We start from the raw sequence: 27,263 nt of genomic DNA on the forward strand, positions 1-27,263 counted from the left end.
TACTTTTTATAAAAATGCGACATTCATTGTAGATGTGCTGATATAAGTAATAATTAAATTAAGTACTGAGGGCAGTAGAAGGGGAATAACTTAGGAAAAAGACAAGAAGAGTTATGGGGAATGGAAAGAACCATTTTTCAGATTTCAAGAATTGTATTTTGTATGCCTGTTCTACACTTTTAAACATTGAATTTAAAAAGCCAAAAATCAGAAATGGTCTCATTATTACAATGTTTCCCAATATCAGTAAAAAAAAAATACATTAGTCTTGACTTTCGATGCTGCAATTACATATATTTATAAAAAAAATTAATTGAACACACAACGACAGAATTTTTAATTTTTATTAAACTAATTTCATTTTCATTGATAAAACAGTTAGCTGTTAGCCAGTATAAGATGGTGAAAGTTGTTAGAGGGACACAACCAAAATTATGTATTATTTACTTTCTCTTGCACAGTTCTTTCCCTTTTTATCTTGTTGATAAAGGGAGTGTACAGTGATATTGCACGATCCTGGTAAATAATACTGGTTGTTTCCCCTTCTTATTCACAATCGGAATTCTAGTTTACTTAGTCCTACAGTTTTATTAGAATGGTAAAATGTATTTTGGGCAGCAATGAAAGGGAGAATATCAAGCTCAACTTAGCATATCAAAGAGTGTTTCTAGTACACCTTCGAAACGAGTAATGTTTATTCTATCCTTTTGAGCTATGTAAATTAGTTTTGACGAAATCTAGATGTTAATTGTTTGAATTTTTTATTGCTTGCATGACAGGTTAGTAGCAGATTACTTGATGGTTTGTGTGGTTTAGATGGTGAGTCTGGTTAAATTAAGTGTGTTTAATCGGTATTTCAATTTCATGAAGTAAGTATTTTGTTTCCTTTAATAAATCAATAATAAAGGAGTAATTTTACCTGTGATAAACCCGTCATATTTTTTGAATTGTTATCAGGGGATACTACTCTTATTCAAATTTTAAAAAAAACTTTGCTGGTATCCTTAGCCTTTGACTGTGTTGAAATTATGAAATAGATTCTAAATCTAGAAAACGTTATCAATATTTGGTGTAAAATTACTTAAAAAAATGGTAGGTCTCTTTTTTATAGGGCCTACTGGATTATAACGTCATTGTTACATTATAGTAGGTATTCTAAATGAGCCGAAAAATTTAAGCCGGTTTTAAAAAATTTTGGTCGCGTTGCGGCATCGCGCGGCGGTCCGACCCCATAACACATACGCAACTAGAAACCACTGATTTAGAAAGAAGAATGGTAGCTCTGTAAGATGGTATAACTTTACCAGCTGTATAATATAATTAAATGCTAAAAATGTTCAATTTAAAATTTTAAAATGATTTTTTTCCATGAAAAAATAATTTTACAGCCGCCAAAGTTGTATATTCCGAAAGGGCATCCAATTTGCCATAAACCTGTTACGATTTAATGAACACTCCATGTATGGGGTCGGACCGCAGTAAATGAAACCAATGTATACAAATCGCGACGACCCGCTTCTAAATTTCGCCGGCCTGAGTCAAGATTTTGTTGAATTCCGGAACACCCGACCTCGGTTCAGAGCAAGATTTTGTGTTTATTCGTTGATTACAGTGGATTTAAAAGCACGTGCAGGTAAGTTGAATGCACATTATATTACTAGCTATATTTTATTTATTTATGATTAACTGCCGCTTTAATACATTTGAATATTAGTGTCCGCTTATCGGTAATTGCTCCACGCTTAAAAAAAAAATTTCCAAAAAATTATCTAGCCTTTTTTAAAAGTCAGTTGTATTTAATTTATGGTCACTGAAATAAAAAAGGAATGCACAGTTAAATCAAAAAGATGTTTAAAAGGATGATAGAATTTAATTTGTTTTAGTAAATTATGTTAGTTAATAACATCGGCCGATTAAACTATCAATATTTTGTCGATATTTCAAGCCGATTGTCCGCCATGTTTTTTTTTACTTTCTCGTAGTGTTGGGTTCAACTATTATATTACCGCAGCGGTTAACAGCATACTTTCAATTTATTGTAGCATTGTTTTTTTTTGTCTTTCCTAGTTTCATAGTTAACTATTCTATATATGTGCAGTAGTTACATTAAATTTTAGAATATTACGATCTTTTACATTTTTTATCTCTAGATTTATTGTAAAGACGACTTAAAATAAAATGTAGCCCCCCTTCCATAATAGTTTAGTCCAAAGTTGTTTCTAGATTTAGTCTAGATCTACTTAGATTAGTTAGATTCACTATTGCTTTCATGTTAATATTTAGATCTAGTAGTAGAACTATCTAAAGTGCTTACATTTAATATCTAAAAAGCATTGAGCAGCCTTACTTTTAATATTATTATTATTCTATTTACAGAGCAAGATATTAGCATAAAAGAAAGGGGAAACTCATTGGCCTACCAAAAATTTTGTATTGTTGTGAAAGCAACAACAGGACTCCTGAATACTTTTGAAGGAAACCATATGTCAAATATTAGTATTGTATGCACTTTGCTTAGGCCTATTATTTATGATGTAATGTTACATGATTGATATCTAAGTTGGTATAAAGATATACAGGCCTGCTATATAAGTCAGTATATTTGAAATGCTAATTAATTGTTTTTATTCACAGACATTTTCTATACTCTGGACCAATGGAAGGATCCCTTACTAGATTCCATAATTTGATCTGTAACCTTGAAGAAGACAAACTCAACCAGGATATTGACTATTAATTACAATGCTACCCAACATCATAGAGAACTTTCCCAATCAGGATATTGACCTGTCTTTTTGAACCTGCTCTAAGATTTCTGATAATTGTATAAGTTAGGACCTAGACATTTCCAGAAGTTGACTTTGATCAATAACTAACTAGAAGAAATAAATATACTAGTAACAAGTAAATTTATGCTGAACAAGTCACGATTAGGAACCAGAGTAACAAAACTAGATAAACATCACAACTCTATTAGGGTAATTTAAAAAGAATTTCAGTTTAATTAGTTATCTTACTTCGTCAGTTTTTAAAATGCATGGAATTTCTTTTTATTATAGTATATAAGTAAAGAAGTAGTATAGTTATTTAGTTTTTTATAACAAAGTAATGCTAACATGTTTCCTACACAATTTATATTACTTTCTTAAAAGTAAGAACACTTTTTGCAAGATGTTAGGTAATGAAAATTCTTGATTTTGGGCGTTAAGGAAGGATGCCTTGTATTGTTTTGCAGAATGATTATTTTATGTCTCTGTGTTTATTATATATTAAGAACATCATGTGCTTTAAGTTAATGTAAAATTTATTAAGATACCTTACTTAAATATTTTTTAATAATTTTTTTAAAAAGGATGAAATTTCTAATTTTTATAAACTGACCTTGCTGAATCTGGTCTCGCTAATTACTTTCTTTATTAATTCTTTACCTGCTTATTTTATATTAACATGGTTTGAATTTCCTTTCTTAGAACATTTATATTATTAATGTGGCTTAATTAGTTTATTTTCTATGATTTTTTAAAAATGACTGTAAATTAACTTTTTGTCTCCCTTTTTGTACTTCGGTAAAATTGTGCTTTGGCTCATTTTTATGTGAATAAATTTTCTATTTATATCTGTCTGACTACCTTGAAAAAAATTGGGTTTGCTATTTGTATTACTGGCTGTGTGTGCAAGAAATTTGAGAGTTCTAACTTAGTTATTGTAGAAGTTAGTAGGGGTCTCAAATAGACCCTTTACTGTTCAAAAAGCGAACGCATTTTTTGAGTTTTAAAAAATTCATAACTTTTTTAAAAATGGACATACATCAATAAATTTGGTGTTTCTGTTCTGATGAAAACAGTCTCTATCAGGTGGAAGTGTTAAATTTTATTTAATTTCATTATAAAAATTTCATTTTGAATACCTAATTATAGCGCAATTTATTTATAAGGCTTTACTCCCCCGCCGCTTTACTAGATTCTACTAGCCGTACTGTGTACTAGGCTTTAGTAATGTAGTTTCAGCCTACTTTACTACTTTTTGTTTTTAAAAAAATCACCATGATGATGATTCTCTAGCATAAAATAATAAATTTTTTTCTCAGTTATTTAAGCTAGATCTACTCTACTACGCTAGGAAGTAGCATACAAAATTTAATTTTTTTAAAGTATTTTACCCTGAAACTGAAACCTATGAGTTAGCTAGCAGAGAATCCCTGCTTTCTTCTACTGATACCAAATTTATATTTCTATCTTATGTAAAATAATTATTAATAAGCCTAGAACTTGATAAAACAATTGTTTTCCTTGTTTCAATAAATGAATAATAGGCTTTATAATTTTGATTTGTTTCTGTCAGTTTTAACAGTAAAAAAACTAGCAGATTAAGACTCAATTAAGAGAGAATGTAACTTAACTTTCTTTAATAGGCTGTTACATTACATACAGACGTTGGAGATCTAAAGATTGAACTTTTTTGTGAACAGTGCCCCATCACATGTGAAGTAAGTTTAGCTAAATTTCACTATGAATAAAAAATCTAAACAAGGTTTTTACAGCTATTCTAGTTATTAAACATGAAGCATTAAATATGAGGCAGTAAACAAAATTAAGCATCTAACCACTTATATATTGGGCTTTATTTTCACAGAAAAAAAGCATCAAGAGTTGATAAAAATTAAGTTCAAGTGTACAACATGGCTATCATGTTGACATGAGAAAATGGGGTGACCATATTCTCCCCCTTCCAAATAAGGATGAACTAGATAAATTAATTTAAGAAAAAAGAATGTAATATTTTCTGTAGTGGTATGATGGATTATAATTTGCCTTACGACTACATTTGGTCAAATTTCCTTTTTCAATTCCTTATCTCTTGTTTACCATGAAGAGGTGCTGCTTAATTTTAAAATAATTGTGATTCTATTACCTATTAAGTTTTTGTTTTTTTAAATCAGTTGTTACTGTTTATTACTGTTTAAACCTACACATGTTGTAAACACTCAGGGAAAAATAAATTTTGTAATATTATGTTATTAAGATATGTTAATTTAACATGCTAATCACATAAATCACACATAGCCATCCACAAACTCCATCTTTTCTGAATCACACTTTCCCCATGCAAATCTCATAAATTGATAAATGAATGGTTCTGTAATTTTTATTGCAGAACTTTTTAGCCCTGTGTGCAAGTGGCTATTACAATGATAGTTTATTTCATCGAAATATAGCAGGATTTATGATTCAAACAGGTGATCCCACAGGTAAGGGGAATTTGATCAAATAAAACGCTGAGATTTTTAAAATAGAAAGACAACTTGGTGATTCACATTGACAGAAAAATTTTAACAGTTAAACAGAGACTTGTAATTAACATTATCATTTAGTATACATATAATATATACAGAAACCCACTGAAATAAAAGTTATCTACATTTTGTAATGTGAAATTGAAGATTTGTAACAATTACAATTGTTTTAACTGAGTAATCATTTTCCAGGTACAGGAAAAGGGGGTAAAAGTATTTGGGGTGCAAAATTTGAAGATGAATTCAGAGAAAATTTAAAGGTAATATTTAGCAAATATCTATACATCACTGTGTACATTTGTATTTTTTTGCTCACCTAGTAATTATTATAAATCTGGTCTAATCACTGGAGAGGCATAAAAATGTGTCATTGCATGTAAATTATAATATAGTTGAGAGTTATTAACATGATTAGGATATGTGTTTTAATTTCACGTTTTCTCTGGTTAAACGGTAAATTAGGAGCACACAATAAATTAGTTTTGAAATGTTTTTACTCTCAGCATAGCACAAGGGGGATGGTTTCCATGGCTAATAATGGACCTGACACAAATGCTTCCCAGTTTTTTATCACATACAACAAACAGCCTCACTTAGATATGAAGTATACTGTTTTCGGAAGGTAAGTTAAGAAATGACCTGTTTGCTTTGAACATAATATTTTGGCGGATAAAACTATATTAGTTGAAAATAATTGAGTTGTATTTGTCAAAATTATTTATAGTTATAGATAAATATAGTTATTGATAATAATATAGAAGGCATAAGGTACACTACTTAAGAAGGTGGCATTATTAAATAATTTTAGATTGAGTGGTGGTCTGGTGTTTGCTTATTGAACTCAATTAGAAGTTAAATCAAAGCTCTTTAATAGAGAACTTGCAAATAGATATGACATACTGCAGATGCAAAACTGTCAGATATTTTATAAAGTTATTGTTTTTAAAAATTGATATATTATTTGTTTCAGAGTAATTGATGGGTTTGATACTTTAGACACATTGGAAAAACTCCCTGTCAGTGAAAAGGGGTATAAACCACTAACAGAAACAAGGTTACGAGAAATCACAATACATGCAAACCCAATAGCAGAGGCAGCACAGCAATGATTTTTCCATGTCATTTTTTTTTTTTTTTTGTATATTATTGTCACTGATTTATGAATGATTACCTTGTAAAAAAAAAAGCCAACACAACAACAGAGAAGTCATTTCAATAAAGAAAATATTTTTATTGATCTTTTTCTGTTTTAATCTTCTGTCCAGGAGGTAATGGACATAGAGAAAATGTTTCCTGCAAATTAAAAAAAATTGCTCAAGTAAAAATATTACACAATCCAAGTGCTTTCCTAACTGTTGGACACAAAAACAGAAATTAGTGCTTAACCAGTTTGACTTTCTTTAATAAATAGACTATTTTTAAACTTGAAAACTATAACTTTTAGGGCAAAAAGATGTACATATAGGCCTATATAAAAAGTTGGTACCAAACCTGAGAACTGTTGCTGTGCTCAGTCCATACAGCTAATAATGATGTGATATTCAAGGCAACCCCCGAGAGCTTGTGAATAAAATAATTTAAACATTTTATTATTACGGTATTTATAAGATCCAGCGATTAATCTATTCTAAGTTTTTTCTCAATGACAGGTAACAATGTAGGCTGAATAAACTTTATCTATAAACTGATGACATTTTTATTTTCAATGGGTTTTTTGACAATTTAACCATAAAAAGACAAGAAAAAAAGTAGACAGCTTTCAAATGTGTGCGAATATTTTAAATCTTTGTGAAAGATGTGCTAGGTAATAGATTACCATGTGTACAATTTTGCTACTTCGTATATCTGAATGATTGAGGTTATGTGTGACCATCAACCTCCTGCTGACATAATCTCCTAGGTCAGCCACACTTGCAACCTGGTTAAATAAATTAAAGCTCTTTTCAATATTAATTACGAAAATTTTGTTTAAAAAGAAACAAAAAACACAGCTAAGGAGCTGAAATAAAATACACAATTTAAAACTATACTGTTGTGACTTCTTTAAAGTGGATAACTTAAAAAAATTATGAATTAAACAGAAAAATTAAAAAATTTTACTTTTTTTAACAGGGGAGATAAACCAAAGCAGAAATTTTGTATTTTAACAGGGAGGTAAGCCAAGTTTATAAAAGAATGTATTTACTCACAGTGACATACTGCTGGATACCTGGAGCATATACCTCAAAGTCCACCCGCCTACTCTCGGAAACTTTTAAATTTTTGGCATTCGCCTGACACATTCTGTAATTGCATCGGAAAAAAAAATTACATACACTCTATATCCTATTCAATCTATCAGTCAATTTATCTAAGTCAAACTTGTAAATGGTTATCACATAATCACATAGTATACCCATTGTCTCATCTTGTAAATGTGGCTAGACATTGTACCTTATGCCAAGGCCAAATAAACATAGAGCAGAGATCTCACATTACCAAAAAACTTGTTTGGTAGCTATTTTCTTCAGCCAAGATCATGCCAACTTAGCCTCTCTAATCTGCATCTAAAATTTCTATTCTAGTTCTAGACCATCAATCTTTCTTCCTCCCCCCCCCCCCCCTTTCCCTTCATTTCAGAATTTTCCTTGAGATGTTATTGCCGGCCTTTCCTACCCACCTCCCATTCTTTTGGAGTATTTCTGTACTGGTCACAACTGGCGATTATCTACATAACTCCCATAGGTTTGAGATTGTGGTTATCCTGTTTATCATTAATCTTCATTAAAAGCTATGAGATTACCTCAACGGAAATCCAAAGCCTTCCAAAAACGTCCATATCAAGTTTGTTAACTTAACCATTTGACGATTCACATCTTCTTCTTTAACACATGAGAACAGCCCCACCTGTGTAAATATTAAAAAGCTTGCAAAACAGCTCTCCAGAATATTGTGACTCTTATTTTGAAATGGTTTGATTTATATCAATGTACAAACGGTAAATACTTTAAAATTTAGTACTGCTTTTTCTTAACAGAAAGAAAATTGTAAGGTAAAAAATTGTTTCTAGAGTCTCAAAGGATGATGGCATTTGTCACACCTTTGTGATGTTTACAGTATATTTGCTGGCTAATTTAAGTTTGTCTACAGTGCGATGGATGATTACTACAAAATTAAAGTTTTTTAACATGGAGCTAAAATCCTACAAAAATAAACAAAATTTTAGTTTACTAAATTAGCACAATAAATGACAATTAATCAACACTTAATATTTACTGACACTAAATATTCTGACAAATAGGGCACCAAAGAAAAGATTAGTTTTATTTTAAACAGTAAAGAATCCTCTTTAGACCTAGCGAACCATTGGGCAGATGAAGGAGAGTTCATATGTTTCATGACCTCTGCACATGAAGGGAAGGTGTGGTCAGTACTTTGCCCAGCTGCTTTTACTTTCCCTAACATGAGTTAGGTACCCATCATAGCTGGGTGGACTCAGGTGAAGTTCTACTGACTTGGACTCAGATTTGAACTACAGACTTTCGGGTTAGCAGCCTAGCGCTCTACCGCTTAGGTCAAGCCATCCCCTACATTTTATTTTAGTAATATGGTAGTATTATCAGACATTGTGTAAGAAACAGACCAGTCATTTAGGTCTTTTTACATTTGAATTTACCTGGTTTGACTGTACAGCACCATACAATCCTGGTAGGTTGCCTGTGTGGGCATAGGAAAATGTACATCAAAAAAATATAAGGTAAACAAATCTAGCCATAAAACATGAGGGCATTACTGTGCTGTAAAATAAATTGTAAAAAAATTAATGGGGCTTAGGCCTATAAGAGTAAAAGTAAAGCTCCCTTCCATAACTGACAGTCCATGGGGCAGGTGAAGTAGGGTTCACTTTCTGTGACCTCTGCATATGAAGGGATAGTGTGGCCAGCACTATGACCAGCCATATTTACTTTCCCTAACTCTAGTCAGGTACCCATCGCAGCTGGATGGACTCAGGGATATTATTAAACCATTAAAATAAATAAAAAACTTTCATGTATGAAAAAGTGTTAAAAAATAAAACATCATTATAAAATGTTGAGAATTAAGAATTATAAAACAAAATGTTGCATCAATCCTGACTACACTGTATATCATATTATTATATTATCATTAAATACAACAGGCCACAGAGTACTTACAATTTTGATATGTTCGACCACAAGCAAACATATTTAAAGGCATAGATTTATCCCCTATGCAAGTTTTGGCTACATAACCTAGAAAAAACAAACAAATTTGCAACATATACTTTGGAAAAAATTAATGTCTGTTACCACAAGAATTAATACACATTATTTTAAGGAGATCTCTTGTCAAAACATTCATAAAAATTAACATGATTTTAAAACTAATAATACACTCATTCAAGATAACAACAGTAAAAAAATATAGGTTGTGATTTTAAGGGTTCTCCTATGTCTTTTATAACAATATCTATATATATAATTCTCTTCTTGGAGACGATAGAAAACACCAAGAGCACTCCCTACCACCCCCACATAGCCTGGTGAGCTGTGGTCCACGCTAAATGTTTACAATCGTAGAGCCGGGTTTAGTGCCGGCTATTAGGGGCAGTTAATTTAGTTTGAAACGATTTTAAACTTAGGGGAGGTAACTAAGATGAGTTTACTTTCACAGGGGGTGGAGTAGGGGAAAGGAGGGGGGTTATTATCCTTAACGGGCTACTGATAGTGTTTTAAAGCAGTGGCAGCGTTGGTACTGTCGAATTCACAAATTATAAATTACTGAAAAGTAGAAAATAAAACAACTAAATTGTGGCGTATGATATGCCGCGGGTCGGCTCGTATGGCTTAATGTGCTAGTTACACTTAATCTTATTTTATCTTTAACTGGAATTCCTGATTAACAATGAAAAGCGTTTATGCTTCAACAATTTTAAATGTCTAATAAATAAAATAAATGAGAAACTGAAAATATTTGATTCTACAAGAATAGAAATGTATGCCCTCTTCAGGGATGTATAAATTACCTATAAATGATGCTGGTGACACCCCTGTTAAGTGTATCATTGGCTCAATGTTCTCTTTAGCTTCAATCATTGTAAAAACCTTTGTGATAAAAGATAAGGAAATACAATATTTATTCAACATTTTGTTGTTTTGCTTTTTCATGAGATGGATCGATGTTTGGAAATATTTCACGGTTTAAGTTGGGGAAATTATTTCAACCAAAAAATTTGAAATTATTGGCAATTTGTTAAGTAGTTCTGAAGGATGGCAAACACAGATTGTTGGAAATGAAAGGCGGGGGGGGGGGGGGGGGGGGTGGTGTCATAAGAATAAATTACCTCTGATGGATCATGGATGTTCAGACCACATCCTTCCTAAAACAAAAAGATGTATACAAGTTATTAGAAATAAATAAATACCTGAAACAATATTTTTTTAAATCATGTACCCTGGAAACAAAAAATTTGATTAACTTTTGAACAGTTATGGTGTAAAAAATTTACTACTTGATAAGTATGATTCTTGCTTTTCATACAGACACAAAATTACATTTGAATGTAAATCAACAAAATTTAAAAAATCAGTATTACTGCATCAAGGGCCGATAATAAATTATCACATTGTTTCAGTGTGATTTAATCAACTAGGCAGTACAAATCTTCTCTTTCTTCATTACATTTTTTTAAACAGCGTTTCTGCGTTAAAATATAATTTTCATAATTTGTTTTCCTTATCTTGTTTTGAAGTCCAAAAGCATAAAAGTTTATTTAAAATATAAAAGTATTGCAAAATAATTTCCCACAATGGTGTCTTTAAAAAATGTCTAGTTACCACCACTATTAGATTTTTGGAACAACAAAATGATTTCGAGTTATAAGTACTAGTGTCTTGAAACAAAATATTATCCAGTTACCAGTATTGGAGTCTTTAAAAAATCTAGTTACCACCACTAATACATTTTATAAAAACAAAATAATTTCTACTTTTATACACTAGATCAGGGGTCTCCAAACTACAGCCCGCGGGATGGATGCGGCCCTCAAAGTCCTCTCATCCGGCCCGCTGAGATCTTTTTGTCCAAGGAAAAATCGTTTGTTGGTGACAGCTGAGGAACTTTGCCAGGAAAAAATCAAAGACACGCCTGGAAGAAACTGGCCCCCAAACTGAAATTTGATAGTTAATGCGGCCCTCGGACTGAAAAGTTTGGAGACCCCTGCACTAGATGTTGAAAGACAAAATAATTTTAGTTACCAGAATTGGTGTCTTGAAAAATTCAGGGGCAGCAATAAAGTAAAAATGTTGAGCCTGCATGTATTCCACAACAGTAGTGATGAGCTCCATCTCTGCAACAGCTAGATCTTTCTTCAGGTAATATGCTTTAGGCCCAACATTGCTGAAAGGGTACACAAAAGTTTAAGATCAAGTACGTCTTTAAATAGTTTATACAGTAATGCAGTTTGTGGAGAAGTTTTTTTTATCCAGTTTTAAACCTCAATAACATCATCATCATCTTTTCCCGTTTGTGCCCAAGACACAAGGGGCAGGTGAAGTAGAGTTCATCTGCTTCAGAAACCTCAGCATTTGAAGGGATAGTATGGTCAAAACTATGCCTAGCCACCTTTGTTTTCCCTAACGTGAGTTAGGTACCCATCAGAGCTGGGTGGACTCAGGGACGGTCTACTGACTTTAACCCGGATTCGAACTCGAGACTTCCGGGTTAGCAGCCTAGCTCTCTACTGCCAAGGCCACGCCGTCCCATTGCGATAATATAGCGGTGAAATTTTCATAACAGCTGTTTGTAATGTTCACTAAAAGAATGCAATGCCTTGTGGATCTTCTGTAGTAACACAATAGTCAAGTAGGTTTAAGTGCAAATAAAATGGTGTATATTACTTTCTGCAGCTATTTTACAATTATTATTTGTTTTGTTGCTTATGTGATCAATTTCATGAATATAAATAAATAAGTTACTCTTTAGACCTAGAGATCTATTAGGGAAATGAAGTGCAGTTCACATATTTCTTGACCCTGGAATATGAAGGGATGGTGTGGTCAGTACTATGCCCAGTCATCTTTACTTTCCCCAATATGGGTCAGGTGCCCATTAGAGCTGAGTGAGCTCAGGGAAGTCCTACAGACTCAAGTCTGGACTGAGATCTGAACTCCAGACTTTTGTGAAAATAGTCGAAAGCTCTACTGGCAGTATTTTTAGATGGCGTAAGAGGATTATTTACCATATAAAAATTCACTAAAATAAAATGTCTATCAGTAACGCAAGTTGCTTTTTTTTTCCAAATACAGGTGTTACCGAGTTATGGAAATGAATCAGTATATTTTTACCTGAACTTTATGAGATCAAATTTTTTCCCAATTTCAACATGGCTAAGCTTGTTATGTACATCATCTATGAATAAAAGTTTAAAACTTGATGAGTTGTTTTAAAGAATAAATGTTCAATCTTTGAAAAATCTAACTATTGCAACTATAATACCCAAACATAAAATTTAGAATTTACCTACAGGTAAAGAATCTTTAACTTATAATATACATCCTATGTTTAATTCTGGCATGAAATATATTTTTAACCTAAAGAAATATTAACCACTACATCAATAAATAAGGTAAAAAAACATTCTTACTATAAACACCAGCTTTTTCTTTGAGAATTGTTGATTCTCCGTGGGGCTGTTAAAATCAATTCATTAAAATATAATGAACATTTGTGATTTTTTTCTCTTTCATGTGTAGAGATTTTTAAAAAATTTCAATTGACTTGAGAATAAAGGACAGAGAAACTCTTTTTCCATTTTTACAAAAACAAATAAATGCAGCTTTATATCTTAAAAAATTCATTACTGTAGCTTTCAAGAATTCTTTAGCTGTGATTCAACATGTCGCAACAAATATAATGAAGGGGTATAAAAGCAGGGTTGTGGAAGACAGTAATATTAGTCATACAGTGTTATTTTCAACACCTTTATGTAACATACATACAGACAATGAGCCACTGTACAGAGATAACATAAAAGTATAACTAGACTGGAAACCACAGTAACAAATACAACTTGTATTGATTGTTTCTGAAATAACATTGACCATATTAGTGTCTATGTGATATTAATTATGGAAAAAAAAGTATTGCATTGATAAAATGTGAGAATTTTTTTTTAACTTGATAACTTGCACAGCTGGGGAAATGGGTTTGTATTTTGTACTTATTATTCAATAACTAATACATAAATGTCTACATACAGTATCTGGGTGAAGGTCATTTGGAAGCTTCAGTGCCCTCAGTATCACACTTTCTTCTAGCTCCCAAAATGGCTGTGGCAGAATATTTTAATGTTTTAGTGAGTGATAGTATACATTTTTTTATAATCAAGGCAACACTATTTAATGCCAATTTTATTAGAAATCACATACATTTGTCTGTATTTGGCTAGTTAACTGGGTGATAAGCAATGGAAACTAACAGTCAGAATAAATTTCAACCACTTTTTAGTTGTTTTTTTAATAGATGTTAATTTTATAACAAAAATACTGACAATTATTTTTTTGGGAAAAATTAATAATGAAAGTAAAGTTTGTAAAAACAATAAGAAAAGTAAAAATTTATTAACAAAGCGGTTATGAATCATACTACAAGAAGAGAAATAATTTTACCGGTGTATTAACTATTGCTTGTTTTAATTGAAATAACTTTTGAACAGCTTCCTGGATTAATGGTTGTGTAGATGGATCTGATTCCTGTGAAGATTTGAAATACATATTTTCAGATGGACAAATTAAACACTGACCACTTGCTATAAATTTTTTTAAATGCCAAAGGAAAATATACAAAATAAAAGACCATGAAAATAAATTCTAGTCAACAAAACACATACCCTTCCTGTAGGTGCCATATTTTTAAAGAATTTGAATAATTTTTTATTAATTCACTTATGTATAGTATTACTTTTTATCAAACCCTGAGACATGGTGCTTATAAAATCTACAAATATAAAGTCAACATTAAAACATTAGTTGTAATAAAAACCAAAATGAAAAAAAAAATCCATTCTTTTAAACTTTAAATATTACCTTATTCTTCAAAGCTTGTAACTCTTCAGCCACTCGTTGTTTCTCTGCAATTAAATCTGATTTCTCCTTTTCTTTTTGTTTAAGCTGTTTGAAATCTTCAGCCTAAACAACACAATGTTTAAGTTAGCATTCATAAAACAAGATATGGAAAACTAAATACAATGATAAAATGTATAGTTGGTTAGGTCTAAGAATAATAGTAACAGGACACCCCCCCCCCCTGACCTGTTAGGGATAAGTTAGGGATGGGGTTAGTTTCAGGGTTAGATGTAGGTTTAGAATTGGGGTTAGCTAAATGTTTGTGGTTAGGGTATGGGGTTACGGTCAGGGCTCTTCAACATGGGGAAGGGTGGGTAATGTCTGGGGTTATTGGCGAGGGGGGGGGGGGGGTAATGTCCTAGACAACAAAAATAATTTACATGGGTTTTCTTAGGACAAAAAAATTATGTACATTTTTATTAGAATTAGTAGTTATTTGGTAGGGGAGTGGTAGATTAATTTTTTCAGGATGTGTGATACTCATGGGTGGGGTATTTAACATAGTAAAACTGGTAATTATACTTCTACCTTAAACTAAACATCCTGCGAACATTAAGCATCAAAGTATTATATGGCGATACTGACTCTCAGAATATCTCTAATACTAACAGGCAATTTTTAATTTTTTTTTTAAAATGAGTAATGTCATTCAAGACTACATATACAGTTAAATTATAAAAAGATTTAAGACCCCCCTCCAGGTAAAAAGCCAGAGTAAAGTATAGTACTAGAAAATTTTAGTGTTTTATTTTAAACTATAAGAATAAGAGACAATTGCTTGTTACATCTGAAACAGTATTTAAGCTGTTACAAATAATATAACTGTGCCAACTTGTATTGACCTTTTTATTTCTTAAAAATCAATGTAGTAGTAGTAGATAAATAACATTGCTTCTCAACACCCCTTTAACCGCATAAGTCAATATAAGAAAAACATCTACCACCCCTTTACTCCTTAAAAATGTGCAGCATCCTTAACTGGCAATAAAATAATAAATTCAACAAGCGAATAAGTTATTAACACACCAGTTTATAGACATCTATATCCATTTCTCTAAGGTTGACATTATTAACCATCAAGTTCACATAAGTCTCCTCAGTGAGCCTTCTGTCCAAATCCAGTTCAAGATTAACTTGTGCACCGTAGGCCCCTGCAACAGAGTCACTCACAAAAAGCCAAGACAGTGGCTGATTTTCAAATGTTATCTTTTGATGTAAACTTGGCTGTGCTGCGCAAAAGGGGCGTGAATGTGGTAAACTGTGATTGAAGAAAAGTAATCTTGAGTATGTTATCCCTTTTCTGGTACATTTTGTACTCTGTGAAAGCAGTCTCTTGCTAGTTGACTGAGTCATAGCTCTTAGTGAATTTGGTAAACAGGCCATTGTTGAAGTTAATGAATGGTTTGACACTTGCTCAAGAAAAACTGTGCACTTTTTTCCTCTGAAAAATAGTAATTTAAAAGTTATTTAATGAACAACTATAACATCATTAATAAGCAAGGCTTGGTAAAACTTGTAAAATTTCTAGTATGGTGTATCAAAACTGTTTTTCCTAATAAAATTAACTAAACCTTAATCTAAAAAATTTGTTTATTAGAATGTTCTCGCTTTTGTAACAGTCAACTATGGGGGGGGGGGGGCCTGGTGAGGGTTAAGATATTTAAGAGAATACACAAAGTTTCCGGAACCGCGTGCTAGACTACGCCATGGTGCCATGGTTTTACTGTTTTTTACTGCTGCAACATTCCAGAATAATAACCGACGCTATAAATAGTATATATCGTGGGATTACCGTATAAAGTATAAAGTAGTATATAGTAATATTTAAAGTATTTAGGCACTGTCTAGTCAGTGTAATATAATTTTATAAGTTTCAGGATATGATTTAATCTTAAAATAATTAATTTTTGAGTAGAATTAAAAAAAAAAGAAATAAAAAAATTGAAAGAAAAAATGCAATTGCAATGCACTATCATGAATGCACTCACCTAACCCCTAATCTTCTTCTACTAAATAGTACTAAATATACTAAATGTAAATTGATCTAGAGTCTACTATGTACTTAGTATGAACAATAGTCAGGACTAAATCTAGATGTATAATTCTTGACAGATAGGATCTAGCTAGTCTAGATCTAGACCAGAATCTGATAGATTGATTCAATGTTTACTTTATTTGCGAAAAGTGAAAGTAGTCCTAGCAGTTTGATAAAAATAATAGTATAGTGTAGAAGCCCAAAATCAACAAATATTTTAACAAAACTTTTAAGATGGCGAGCAATTGATAATTGCTAATTATTGTAATGCTAAACGATAAGTCTGTTCTACCAACAGTATGCTTATTAAACATTTCAGCAAAAATCACAAATACTAACCAACTTTCCGCCACCTACAATCTCATTATCCAGCCCAACGTCCAACTGCCATCGCTCCAACTCCGATGCCGCCACCATCTACATCACTCCCATCCGACAACGCCCTGACGTTTAAAATCATCTTGTGACAGTTTTCTCTCTAAATTAGCCGTCAAAAACATATCTATTGTGCCCGACATAACAAAAAGCAATACAACAAGCACACACACAGAGCTGCTGAACAAAAAAACCACACAACTCGACAAACCCCGTTATGACACAATTGCGATATTTTTAACCATAGTACCTCTATCTAGATCTAGATCTAGAAAAATAGTTATGCTTATTTCACAAAAACTACACGATTTAATCGCAAAATGGACTTAAGTTAAATCTAGCTATATATAATAAAATATAATTACTTATTATTTGTTTCCCTTTTTTTCTCTTTTAGTGTCAACCGTGTTTAAATTTCAATATTTGCAGAAGACACTAGAAAAAAGCACAGAAATCAGATAGTAGCATTTTTTTTCCTCCCTCCCCCAACTATCCTCACGTTGCAAAAAATTCCAGAACCTCTCCCCTAATGTAACCCAAAGTGTACGTTAACTTACTTGGGGTTTTGCCTTTGCAGCTTTCTGGTGTTATTTTTATTTTCTGGTATTTAGCCTATTCCGAAATAAACGTTGAGTAAACAACAACATCGACAGCAGCAGCATGTTCGCCGGTAGTAAATCTATAGTTCTAGGTCTAGACTAATTCTAGTAGACTAGATCTAATATAAACTATGAATTATAACTCAAACTGTATTTGAAAAAACCGTTCTGTAAAGTATGATAAAGATCTCTCGAAATCTAGTAAGAACCATGACAAGTCAGTTGTTTACAAACACTCCCCAGCAAAGCAGGAGCACAAATTTAAAACTGGATAGATCTAGCTCAAGTTTTTCTTCATTAGCTGGTGGCTATGAGGTAAAAGCAATACTCACTACATTTTAAATTTAAATAGTTTTTTATTTAATTTAACACCAAAGAAACCAGAAATCTGTCTCGAACCAACCAGACAAAAAAATAACGAAGTGACTACGCGGAAAAAGATTTTTCACCCCAGCGTCTCCAATTGGTCAGCAAAAGATAGTTCTGCTCATGCGCAATGACCATGGATGAGCTAGGGTTAGGGTTAATGATAGGGCTAGGGTTTTACAGTTGTAAACACACTCATGTGCAGTACAATAGAAAACATCGCCGCGAAGGCAAGTAGTAGTTTCTCTCCATTGCACATGCGTATCTTTTTCCAGCTATTAAAACTGACATTTCCACGATTAGATTTAGACCTAGCTCATTTGGACTTAAAACTACTTATTAGGCCTACGGTATTTCAATTTTCTGTGACTCAAGCCCTAGTTTAGCAAGAAATCCTCTGACCATAACAATAGAACAAACTGGTGAAGATGAGAAGGTGCAAAGTGGGCGTGAAATGTATGCTGCATCACATTTCTTCACTTCACCATCACCAAATCCTGTGTTCATGTGTTGTCTTTTAACGCAGACTGCTAGGCTAATTTTATAGAAATAGGATTTTATACCAGTTTCCGATAATAGAATCTTCTTAAAAAAGTGGTGTTGGGTTGCTGACAGTTAACTAAGATACATAAATGGCATGCTAATGTCAATGCTAACCCCAACCCTAGTCTTGCCATATGCCTAACCCTGATTCCTAACCATAAAACTAGTAAAGGTAACAATACTACTAACATACCTATGTTGGCGTGGTCGAGTTGGTAAAGCTCAAGGTTGCTAAACCGAAAAGTCTCGAGTCGAGCCCTCTGGCAGATGAGGCTCGTTAGCTAGGGACAGCCACTCTTTTAGGAGAGACAACTCCAAAATCCAACAACTGCTGCCTTGTAGTTTGTTCTTGGTTGGACAAAGGCTATGGAAGCAAATCCAAAAAGAAAAGCAGGCTGAATTCGGAGTCAATGGCGCATAACCAGTTGACACGTATCCTTAATTGTGTTGGAGGGGGTTCCCTTTCAACACTAAAATTAAGAAGAAGAAGAAGACACACCTATTTTTTGAAGAGTATATTATTGGACATCAGTATCAATAGTAAGGCTATGCCAAAACTATAGATTTACAAGTTATTTCCTGCCAAGAACCAGAATTTTTTTTTCTCATGCTTATTTCTGTGATGCTAATTTAACTTTATAGAAAATGTACTCTATAAATATCTTATGTATAGATCCCATTTTATCTTTCTTATAATAATCCTATAAACTTCGAATACATTACTACTCCATGCAAAAATCACAAACATAATACCTAAATATAGTTTAAAAGTAATAGTTTAGCAATTTGTAAAATAACTATTAATTGTGACTGATATCACTAATGTTTTGATTTTTTAAACCAGGAGGCAGTGATAGCACTTCAAAACCTTCAATCAAATGCTGAAACAATAGCTAAAGTACGTGAATCAAAGGACAAAAAAAATGTTAAGAGCGTTCCCAACATGAACCGTTATATTCATCGCTCAGGCCTTACGGTAACTCAAATTTGCATATAGTACATACAAAATCATAGATTTATGTGTGATACATTATTTTAGTTCTTGAGAACAAAAAAAGGGGATATCCGATATCTGCTAATTAAAAATATTTTTTCCTAGGTTTAGGTTTTTTTTTTTTTTTTAGAATTTTTTAATACCAACAATTGTTGATTTTGGTTCTCAGGTGGAGGAAGTCGACAATCTCTCTGTGATCCACGTCAGTGGCACTAAAGGCAAAGGGTCCACCTGCGCTTTCTGTGAAAGGATCCTTCACTCAAAAGGTTACAAAACTGGCCTCTTCACCTCCCCACATCTCATAGAAGTGAGGGAGAGGATCCGGATCAATGGAAGACCTCTCAGCAAGGAGATGTTCAGTAAATACTTCTGGAAAGTCTACACTGCCTTAAAACAAACTGAAACTGGGGTAGGAGTTGTTTTTTTTTTGTTAGTTTTTAAATAGTAAACATTGAATGTTGGGTCAACTGGTCAAATAGTAAAGCACCAATACTAACCTTGAGGTTGAAAAATTTAGCTTATGAGTTATTGTATGCCTGACTTGATTTGGGTAAGTAATGATGGCTGGGTATCATGTTAACTATACATTTTGAGGTCACAGATACAAACTCTACTTCATTGGCTTAAATTACCTAAACAAGGTGCTCAATACAAAATTCCTTGACCAGGTCATGATAAAACACACAATCCCTTGACCAGTATAAATATTGAACACATTTTCCCTTCACCAAGACAGGTTCTAAACACATCTAAACCATGACAGGTGCTTAGCACACAAAATAGATTAAACTCACAACATCTTAACCTGGACAGATGCTAAACACACAATATCTTAAGGCTGACAGGTGCTTAACACACAAAATAGATTAAACTCACAACATCTTAACCTGGACAGATGCTAAACACACAATATCTTAAGGCTGACAGGTGCTAAATACAATCCCTTTATACATCAAGGTCACAGAATGGGTCTCAAAATTCCACCTCATTACACTTATAGACCATTACTACCATTTGACAGTGTCCCTTCTTATAATGTAATACTGTTTACATTTCTTATTTGCTCATGCTAAACTTTGTGATTAACAGTGTTGTTTATGTGTTGTTTATTATTTAAATAAACATTTTCAAACTTTGTTGTTATTTGAACTAAATTGAATTCACACAGGATAAGGAGGAAGGTGGTGGAATGCCAGCATACTTTGCTTTCTTCACCGTCCTTTCCCTGCATGTCTTTATTGCTGAAGGTGTTGATGTAGCCATTATGGAGGTAGGCATTGGAGGGCAGTATGATAGCACAAATTTCTTCAGAAAACCTGTGGTGTGTGGAGTTGCTTCCCTTGGACTTGACCACACTTCAGTTTTGGGGAACACTATAGAACAGATTGCTTGGAATAAGGCAGGAATTTTTAAGGTGATCATTTTGTTTTAAGTTTTTTTTTAGAAATTGGCAGAATAATAAGCTAATGGAAACAGAAACTTTTAGTTAATATTATTTAAAAATAATGTTTAAAGTTTTCCCTTTCAAACCTGATGGTCTATGGGGCAAGTGAAATAGAGTTCACTTGTTTCTGTGACCTCGGTATATGAAGAGATAGTATGGTCAGCACTATGCCCAGCCACCTTTACTTTCCCTAACGTGAGTTAGGTACCCATCAGAGTTGGGTGGACTCAAGGACAGTCTACTGACTTGAACCCGGATTCGATATCGAGACTTACGGGTTAGCAGTCCAGCTCTCTACCTCTAGACCACTCCGTCCCAAAAAAAAAATGTTTATTTGGATATATTTAAGTAGAAAATTGTCCAGATTTTGATCTTTAGTTTTTTTTGTCCTGGTAATGTGCACCTTTTTGTGATATTTTCTTATTTTGAAATGTTAAATGTTATGTCTTGTAAACTTAGGCAGGTCACCCTGCAATTACTGTCCCACAAGTTTCAAATGCTCTTCAAGTTTTGCTGGATAGAGCCAAGGAGATTAAGGTATCATAGTTATAAAATTCATTTTTAGATTTCCATTCCTTCAAAAGATGCTATCACAATATTAGAATGAAAAATAAATCAAACTGAATAATAACTATAAAACTTTTTCTGATGTATGTATGTATGTATGTGTATATAAATATAGATGCATTATATATTTTTTATATATTTTGGTAGTTGTTTATCTAAACAGCGAATTTAAAAAAAAAATTCAGCAGAGTTTTTTTTAATATTGCTAAAATATTTTATATTGAATATTAGCAAGAAAGATATACGTTTTGTAATTAATTAAATTTGTATTCATTTAAAAAAAAATAACTGTACAATGATTTATTGCTGTTTGTTGGTTGAGTTGTTTGCTTCACACAAGGATTGTTTTATTAACCCAGAACCCCCTTTACCTAGCTGAGCCAATCAGAAGTGAAGTGGTTGATAAGTACAACCTTCACCTTGGCATAGATGGGGCAAAGCAGATAGAGAATGCAGCATTGGCTGTCCAGCTGTGCCGCATGTGGGAGAAAAGGAATGGCCAGAGTAAGATTTTACTTTTTGATATCAGAATGTTTGTCTTGTATTTTGATACGTTCATTGTAATAAATTATAAGTATGCTGATAGCTCTACCCTTATATATTCATTTTTTTTTTGTGACTAGCGATTTAATTATGGGTGTATTATTATGGGGAACATCAGCTTTTAACTTTTTTGCTAAGTAAATATCCTTGTTATCATCACTTTAGTTCCTCATGTCTATAGATTTCTACTATTTGCTTTTTCATCTCATTCTTTTTTTTATTGAATAATCAATACAGATTTTCCCCCCCCCCAAAATTGATTAAATAGTAACTAATTTATCACTTATCAACCACTTTTTAAGTAATATTGCTGAGGTTTTTTTTGTTTTTTTTTTTTACTAAATGGATTATGACTTAATGTTTGATTTTAATGTATTGTATTACATATTTTATGAATACATGTTTCACAACACATTGATTCAAAACATTAACATTTATCAAAAACTTCTTCAGAAGAGCTTCTGCCTGGAACCCCAGACCATCAGACCTTAGAGAACATTCCAGTATTGGAAGTCCAAGAACTTGATGATGCTACAATATGTGGTCAGTTGGTTCTCCATTAACAACACTCTCTGCTCTCTCTATGGACTCTTCCTAAAACAGATTACATGGGGGGGGGGGGGTGTCATTAGGGGTCATCCATTTATGACATCCACACAGGGGGGGGGGGTTGAAAAAAATTGTGGACAAGTATGGACATTTATAAGGGAAATAAGAAATAAGTGGATTTTTGTGGGGGGGGGGGAGGGGTGGTCCCAAAATCCAAAAACTTTGTGGACATCATAAATGGATGACCCCTTAGCAATTACCAGTCCACTGGCTAATTATCTGACCAGCGGCTTGCTGTCCGTGGACTGGGGATTATGCTTGCCCCCTAAGAGTCTCAAATGAAACAAGATAACTACATTTTGACAAACTGGTATGGCTGAGTAGAAAATATGACTTTAAACCCCCATGCTTTGACAATGGAACTTTTACTCCCAAATCCACCTCTTCAACCAGTACTGTCTCGGGCAGATGAGGCTCGTTAGCTGGGGATAGCCACTCTTCTAGGAGAGACAACTCCAAAATCAAACAACTGCTGCCTTGTAGGTTGTTCTTGGTTGGACAAAGGCTATTGAAGCAAATCCAAAAAGAAAAGCAGGCTGAAATCGGAGTCAATGGCCTCAATGACGCATAACCAGTTGACACGTATCCTTAATTGTGTTGGAGGGGATCCCTTCCAACACTAAAATTAAGAACGAAGAAGAAGAAGAAGAACCAGTACTGTACTATTTAACTATTTACAATTTAAAAACTTGACATCACAATAAGTGATCAATTTTGCTTTGGATTTGAATTTGTAAATATTAATGTGCAGATATTTTGCGCATGATGTGTACACAGACTTTGTTCATTTCTGCAGGTCTGTCCTCATGTTCATGGCCAGGCAGGACACAAATTGTGACCAGGGACAATGTCACATACTATCTCGATGGGGCTCATACCAAAGAGAGCATTGAGGTATTTTTTTTTAACACTAGTTTCCATTAGAACCTTCAAGCTAAGGGTAGTGTATTCACTTCGTTCTTCCTGTACTGGGAGTAGGCAGGACACAAATTGTGACCAGGGACAATGTCACATACTATCTTGATGGTGCTCATACCAAAGAGAGCATTGAGGTATTTTTTTTTAACACTGGTTTCCATTAGAACCTTCAAGCTAAGGGGAGTGTATTCACTTCATTCTTCCTGTTCTGGGAGTAGGCAGGACACAAATTGTGACCAGGGACAATGTCACATACTATCTTGATGGGGCTCATACTAAAGAGAGCATTGAGGTATTTTTTTCTAACACTGGTTTCCATTAGAACCTTCAAGCTAAGGGTAGTGTATTCACTTCATTATTCCTGTACTGGGAGTAGGCAGGACACAAATTGTGACCAGGGACAATGTCACATACTATCTCAATGGAGCTAATACCAAAGAGAGCATTGAGGCTTTTGAACCTTCTAGCCAAGGGTAGTGTATTCACTTCACCCTTCCTACACTGGGAGTAGGTGGTTTAGGCAGGGGGATGTATGTAGTTAGCTGCACAGGACATCCAATTGTGCTTCTAAAGAATCTTTAAAAGTTACATATAAGCAGATGTACCTCATTACTTATGTTTCCTTAGTATCGTAACATGAGTTAATTTCAAATATAAAAAATACTGCATGTATTCATTCAAAGAGGAGTAGGTAGGTAATCAGGTTGTAGCAAAGCTCATTTCAAAAATTTTCAGCTGGTGATTTACTTTTTCCTTTTATTAAAGCTTCATGTCTATTATCTAACTTCAGGTTGTGTGCTTCATATTTTTATTGTTTTAACTTCAGGTATGTTCTGCTTGGTTTAAAGAAGCATCTTATAAAGAAAAAGTACAACTCAGGTGGGCCATTATTTTTGTGTCTTTTTATCTAATCATAGAATTTTTTTTTTAACAATGAATATCCTAGACTGTTATAAATATATTACAAGTTTGTATTTTTTAGTCGTAGCTATTTTTGCTTTGAATGGTTTACTTATCTGCTTCAAGACTTTAATTGATGTATTTATAACTTTTTCAGTCAAAATGTGATACGTATTTTGATATTCAATTCAACTGGAGATAGAGATGTGGAACCTTTTTTAAGTTGTTTGAAGGTAACGCCTGTGTGTATTACATATGTATAGTGTGAGGAGTATCTACAATTTGTTGTTGATGATACCATTCAAGCTGGGTATCCATTGGTTTTGGATGAAGGAAGAATATGACTGACAGTGTGAAGATTAGGCTTCTAATATTGTTTATATCATAAGCAAATCATAAACATAGCAAATTAAATAGGTTTTTTTTACTGATTTCAGGACTGTGATTTTGATGCAGCTGTTTTTTGCACCAATATCCTGTCAACTGATGAGTCCATGAACATAGCTGGTGAGATCTATCTAGGCTAGTAATTTACAAAATTATTTGAATTTTTTTCATTTGATCATACCTAGGCATGGCCTAGCGGTGTAGAGTGCTAGACTGCTAACCCAATAGTCATTAGTTTGAATCTGGGTTCAAGTCTGTTGACAGTCCCTGAGTCTACCCAGCTCTGATGAGTATCTAACTCAAGTTATGGAAAGTAAAGGCGGTTGGGCATAAAGCTAACCATTACTTGCCCCATGGATTATCAGGTTTGAAAAGGGAACTTCAAATTTTAACCCTGACATACTTAGAGGTTTAGATTTACAAGTGCTGTGGTCTTCAAGATTTTTCAGTTTGCAAGTAAAGTTTATTCGAATTTTTAATTAGTATTAGACTTAGATTTTGTGCACTTTCTTTAGTTGTTTTTTAAAATTTAAGATTACTTAAGAAGTTTGATTACAAATGTGTTTAAGTTAATGTAGTTGTACAGACAGGGAGATAACTCTATTCTGAAATGTTGACAGACCAATTCAACAAAACAGTAACATGCCAGTCTATGCTGAAGCGTGCTGAGTGCAACAGAGAGAGCTGGGACAAGCTGTTTAATGATGAACCAGATGGGTCTGTAACCTCGACACCAACAGACAAGCTGGATATTAACTACAACGAGAAAGATTCCTTAGTGTTCGGTCCAAAAAAATCTGTAATAAATTCCCATTTTGACGAAACTAATGATTTGAGTGTTCCGACTGACATTATTGCAACAAAAAATGTAAAACGTGTTTCTTCCCATGAAGGGGTTAAGAAAAAAGTTCCGTCCTTTGTCTTTCCTTGTATTTATGATGCCCTGGTATGGGCAGCACATGGACGAGATGCTGCTTTTGTTGGTCAGTGTGTTGAAAGTCCTGTAGCTACAGCAGGTCATGTGCAGGTCTTAATCACCGGCAGTCTTCATCTGGTGGGGGGTGTCTTAGGTGTCATCACACCTCATATGAATGATTAGCGTATTCCGTGGTGGGAGGCAAAAAAAAAATTAGAAAATTTTGCTCGGTTCTTAATCAGGACCTTATAAGGTTGTTATATTTTTTTATTTTTTAAATTGTTATTTTTGTATAAGCTCAGATTTTAAAAATATTTTTGTGACTGGTGTTTTTGTAAATTTTTAATCAGATTTACTGGAACATTTCAATTTTATTGGGTTGCTGTTGTAAAAGTTCTTAACAATAAATGCAATTATTTTTCTTAAAAATATATAATTTTCTTTAAAAAGCTTACTGTGTTTTTTCTTGATAAAGTTAATGATTTATTGATATTTCAATGCACATATTTTGTTATAATTTTATATAATTGTAAACAATCTCAAATGTCAATTGTATTTCTTACAATAAAATACGAATTATGTTACATGGCCAGTTTTTGTAATGCTACCTATTTAAGATGCTGTCAAGTTGTTTTGCAGTTGTTCACTAATTCTACTCTACACTTTCCCCACCTCCCGGTTCCTATCATGTTGCCTTTATTTTTAAAGTTGCATAAATGTTTTTGCATTTAACTTTTTATGCCTGTTTAAGTCATCAGCTTTCATCTCTACAATGTCTCTTGTTTTTAATGCTATTTTACATTCCCTGATAATTGTTAACCTGGAGTTCTCCAGAAAAAAAATCAGATCTTTCGTTTGGTGTTTTTTTTTTATTAAAACATTATGTCCAGGGTCTGGATTTTTGAGTACAAGAAGTTATACCAGCCTACGGTTATTTCCCCTGTTTGTTAGGTTACTTCCCCTGATATTGTAATGCAAGAACCTTTAGTAAGCCTGTAATCACTTCCTGGTTTGGTTGAGGCTAGTTTCTTGAACTCAGCACTAATGGCTACACAGCACTTTTGTTTGAACATTATTTTAAAAATATGGGTCTGTTTATTCAGTATTTTATCTTTAAGAAATGTTTGAGATTATTGTCACTATTTTATAAAAATGTATTATTTAACTATAACTAGTTTTAGACATCAATACATATATAGATATATATAATATATAGATAGATATTTTTGCATATATATAGATAGATATAAATTGAGATATAAATATAGATAGATAGACATTTAAAATTATTGTCAACCAGTACCTTTGTTGTCAATTTATGTAGTGAAAAAACATATTTGTGCTTATTAAAACACTTTTTGGGTCTAGATATTTTTCATACTGGTACTGGTACTTAAAAAATAATTTGGCAATGGCTTAATTTTAGCATTAACTCCTCATTACAAAATAATAATAAAAAATCATAAACTTTACTCTTGTTCTAAAAGTGACCAAAAAGAAATAACCAAAAATATTTTGTTTCATTACTTGAAGTGTTTATGGTCTCAGTTTTTTAGCCTTTGCTTGTGGGGTAAAATTAGACACGTGTTATTAGTGTAGTAAAAATAGAACTCATTTGTTTATTTTTGTGTTTGTAATTTTATCTAAAG

General features: G+C 32.9%; 3 protein-coding genes across 4 annotated transcripts; 2 read left to right on the forward strand and 1 right to left on the reverse strand.

Annotated features, from left to right (window-relative positions):
• The first annotated feature begins 1,000 nt into the window (after positions 1–1,000).
• LOC131943537 (peptidyl-prolyl cis-trans isomerase-like 3) lies at positions 1,001–6,496 on the forward strand. Its single transcript, XM_059303711.1, has 6 exons — positions 1,001–1,092; positions 4,412–4,486; positions 5,155–5,248; positions 5,486–5,553; positions 5,797–5,915; positions 6,264–6,496. Exons 1-6 carry the CDS (start codon positions 1,090–1,092, stop codon positions 6,400–6,402), a joined length of 498 nt encoding a protein of 165 aa, XP_059159694.1. The 5' UTR covers positions 1,001–1,089; the 3' UTR covers positions 6,403–6,496.
• A 3-nt stretch (positions 6,497–6,499) lies between these two features.
• Positions 6,500–17,221, reverse strand: LOC131943535 (serine--tRNA synthetase-like protein Slimp). The gene is made up of 17 exons (XM_059303709.1): positions 17,194–17,221; positions 15,445–15,859; positions 14,380–14,481; positions 13,963–14,046; positions 13,552–13,623; positions 12,939–12,984; positions 12,640–12,703; positions 11,551–11,692; positions 10,638–10,673; positions 10,320–10,398; positions 9,469–9,546; positions 8,949–8,989; positions 8,076–8,179; positions 7,483–7,576; positions 7,110–7,211; positions 6,785–6,853; positions 6,500–6,586 (listed from the first exon to the last, which is right to left on the reverse strand). The coding sequence occupies exons 2-17, from the start codon at positions 15,799–15,801 to the stop codon at positions 6,524–6,526; spliced, it is 1,533 nt and encodes a 510-aa protein (XP_059159692.1). The 5' UTR covers positions 15,802–15,859; positions 17,194–17,221; the 3' UTR covers positions 6,500–6,523.
• A 241-nt stretch (positions 17,222–17,462) lies between these two features.
• LOC131943532 (folylpolyglutamate synthase, mitochondrial-like) lies at positions 17,463–26,449 on the forward strand. Of its 2 annotated transcripts, none has more exons than XM_059303705.1 (12): positions 17,463–17,742; positions 19,181–19,312; positions 19,500–19,739; positions 20,499–20,744; positions 21,234–21,311; positions 21,701–21,845; positions 22,338–22,427; positions 23,290–23,387; positions 24,238–24,290; positions 24,469–24,544; positions 24,749–24,833; positions 25,319–26,449. In XM_059303705.1, the coding sequence occupies exons 1-12, from the start codon at positions 17,605–17,607 to the stop codon at positions 25,795–25,797; spliced, it is 1,860 nt and encodes a 619-aa protein (XP_059159688.1). In that variant the 5' UTR covers positions 17,463–17,604; the 3' UTR covers positions 25,798–26,449. The 2 variants fall into 2 exon arrangements, with proteins under 2 accessions (XP_059159688.1, XP_059159689.1); XM_059303706.1 differs by having other exon boundaries at positions 24,749–24,818.
• The last annotated feature ends 814 nt before the right edge of the window (positions 26,450–27,263 follow it).

This window comes from Physella acuta, unplaced genomic scaffold (assembly GCF_028476545.2).
Source record: "Physella acuta isolate Inbredline_101_S28 unplaced genomic scaffold, ASM2847654v3 ptg000460l, whole genome shotgun sequence".
In the NCBI taxonomy this organism is placed as follows: Eukaryota; Metazoa; Mollusca; class Gastropoda; family Physidae; genus Physella; species Physella acuta.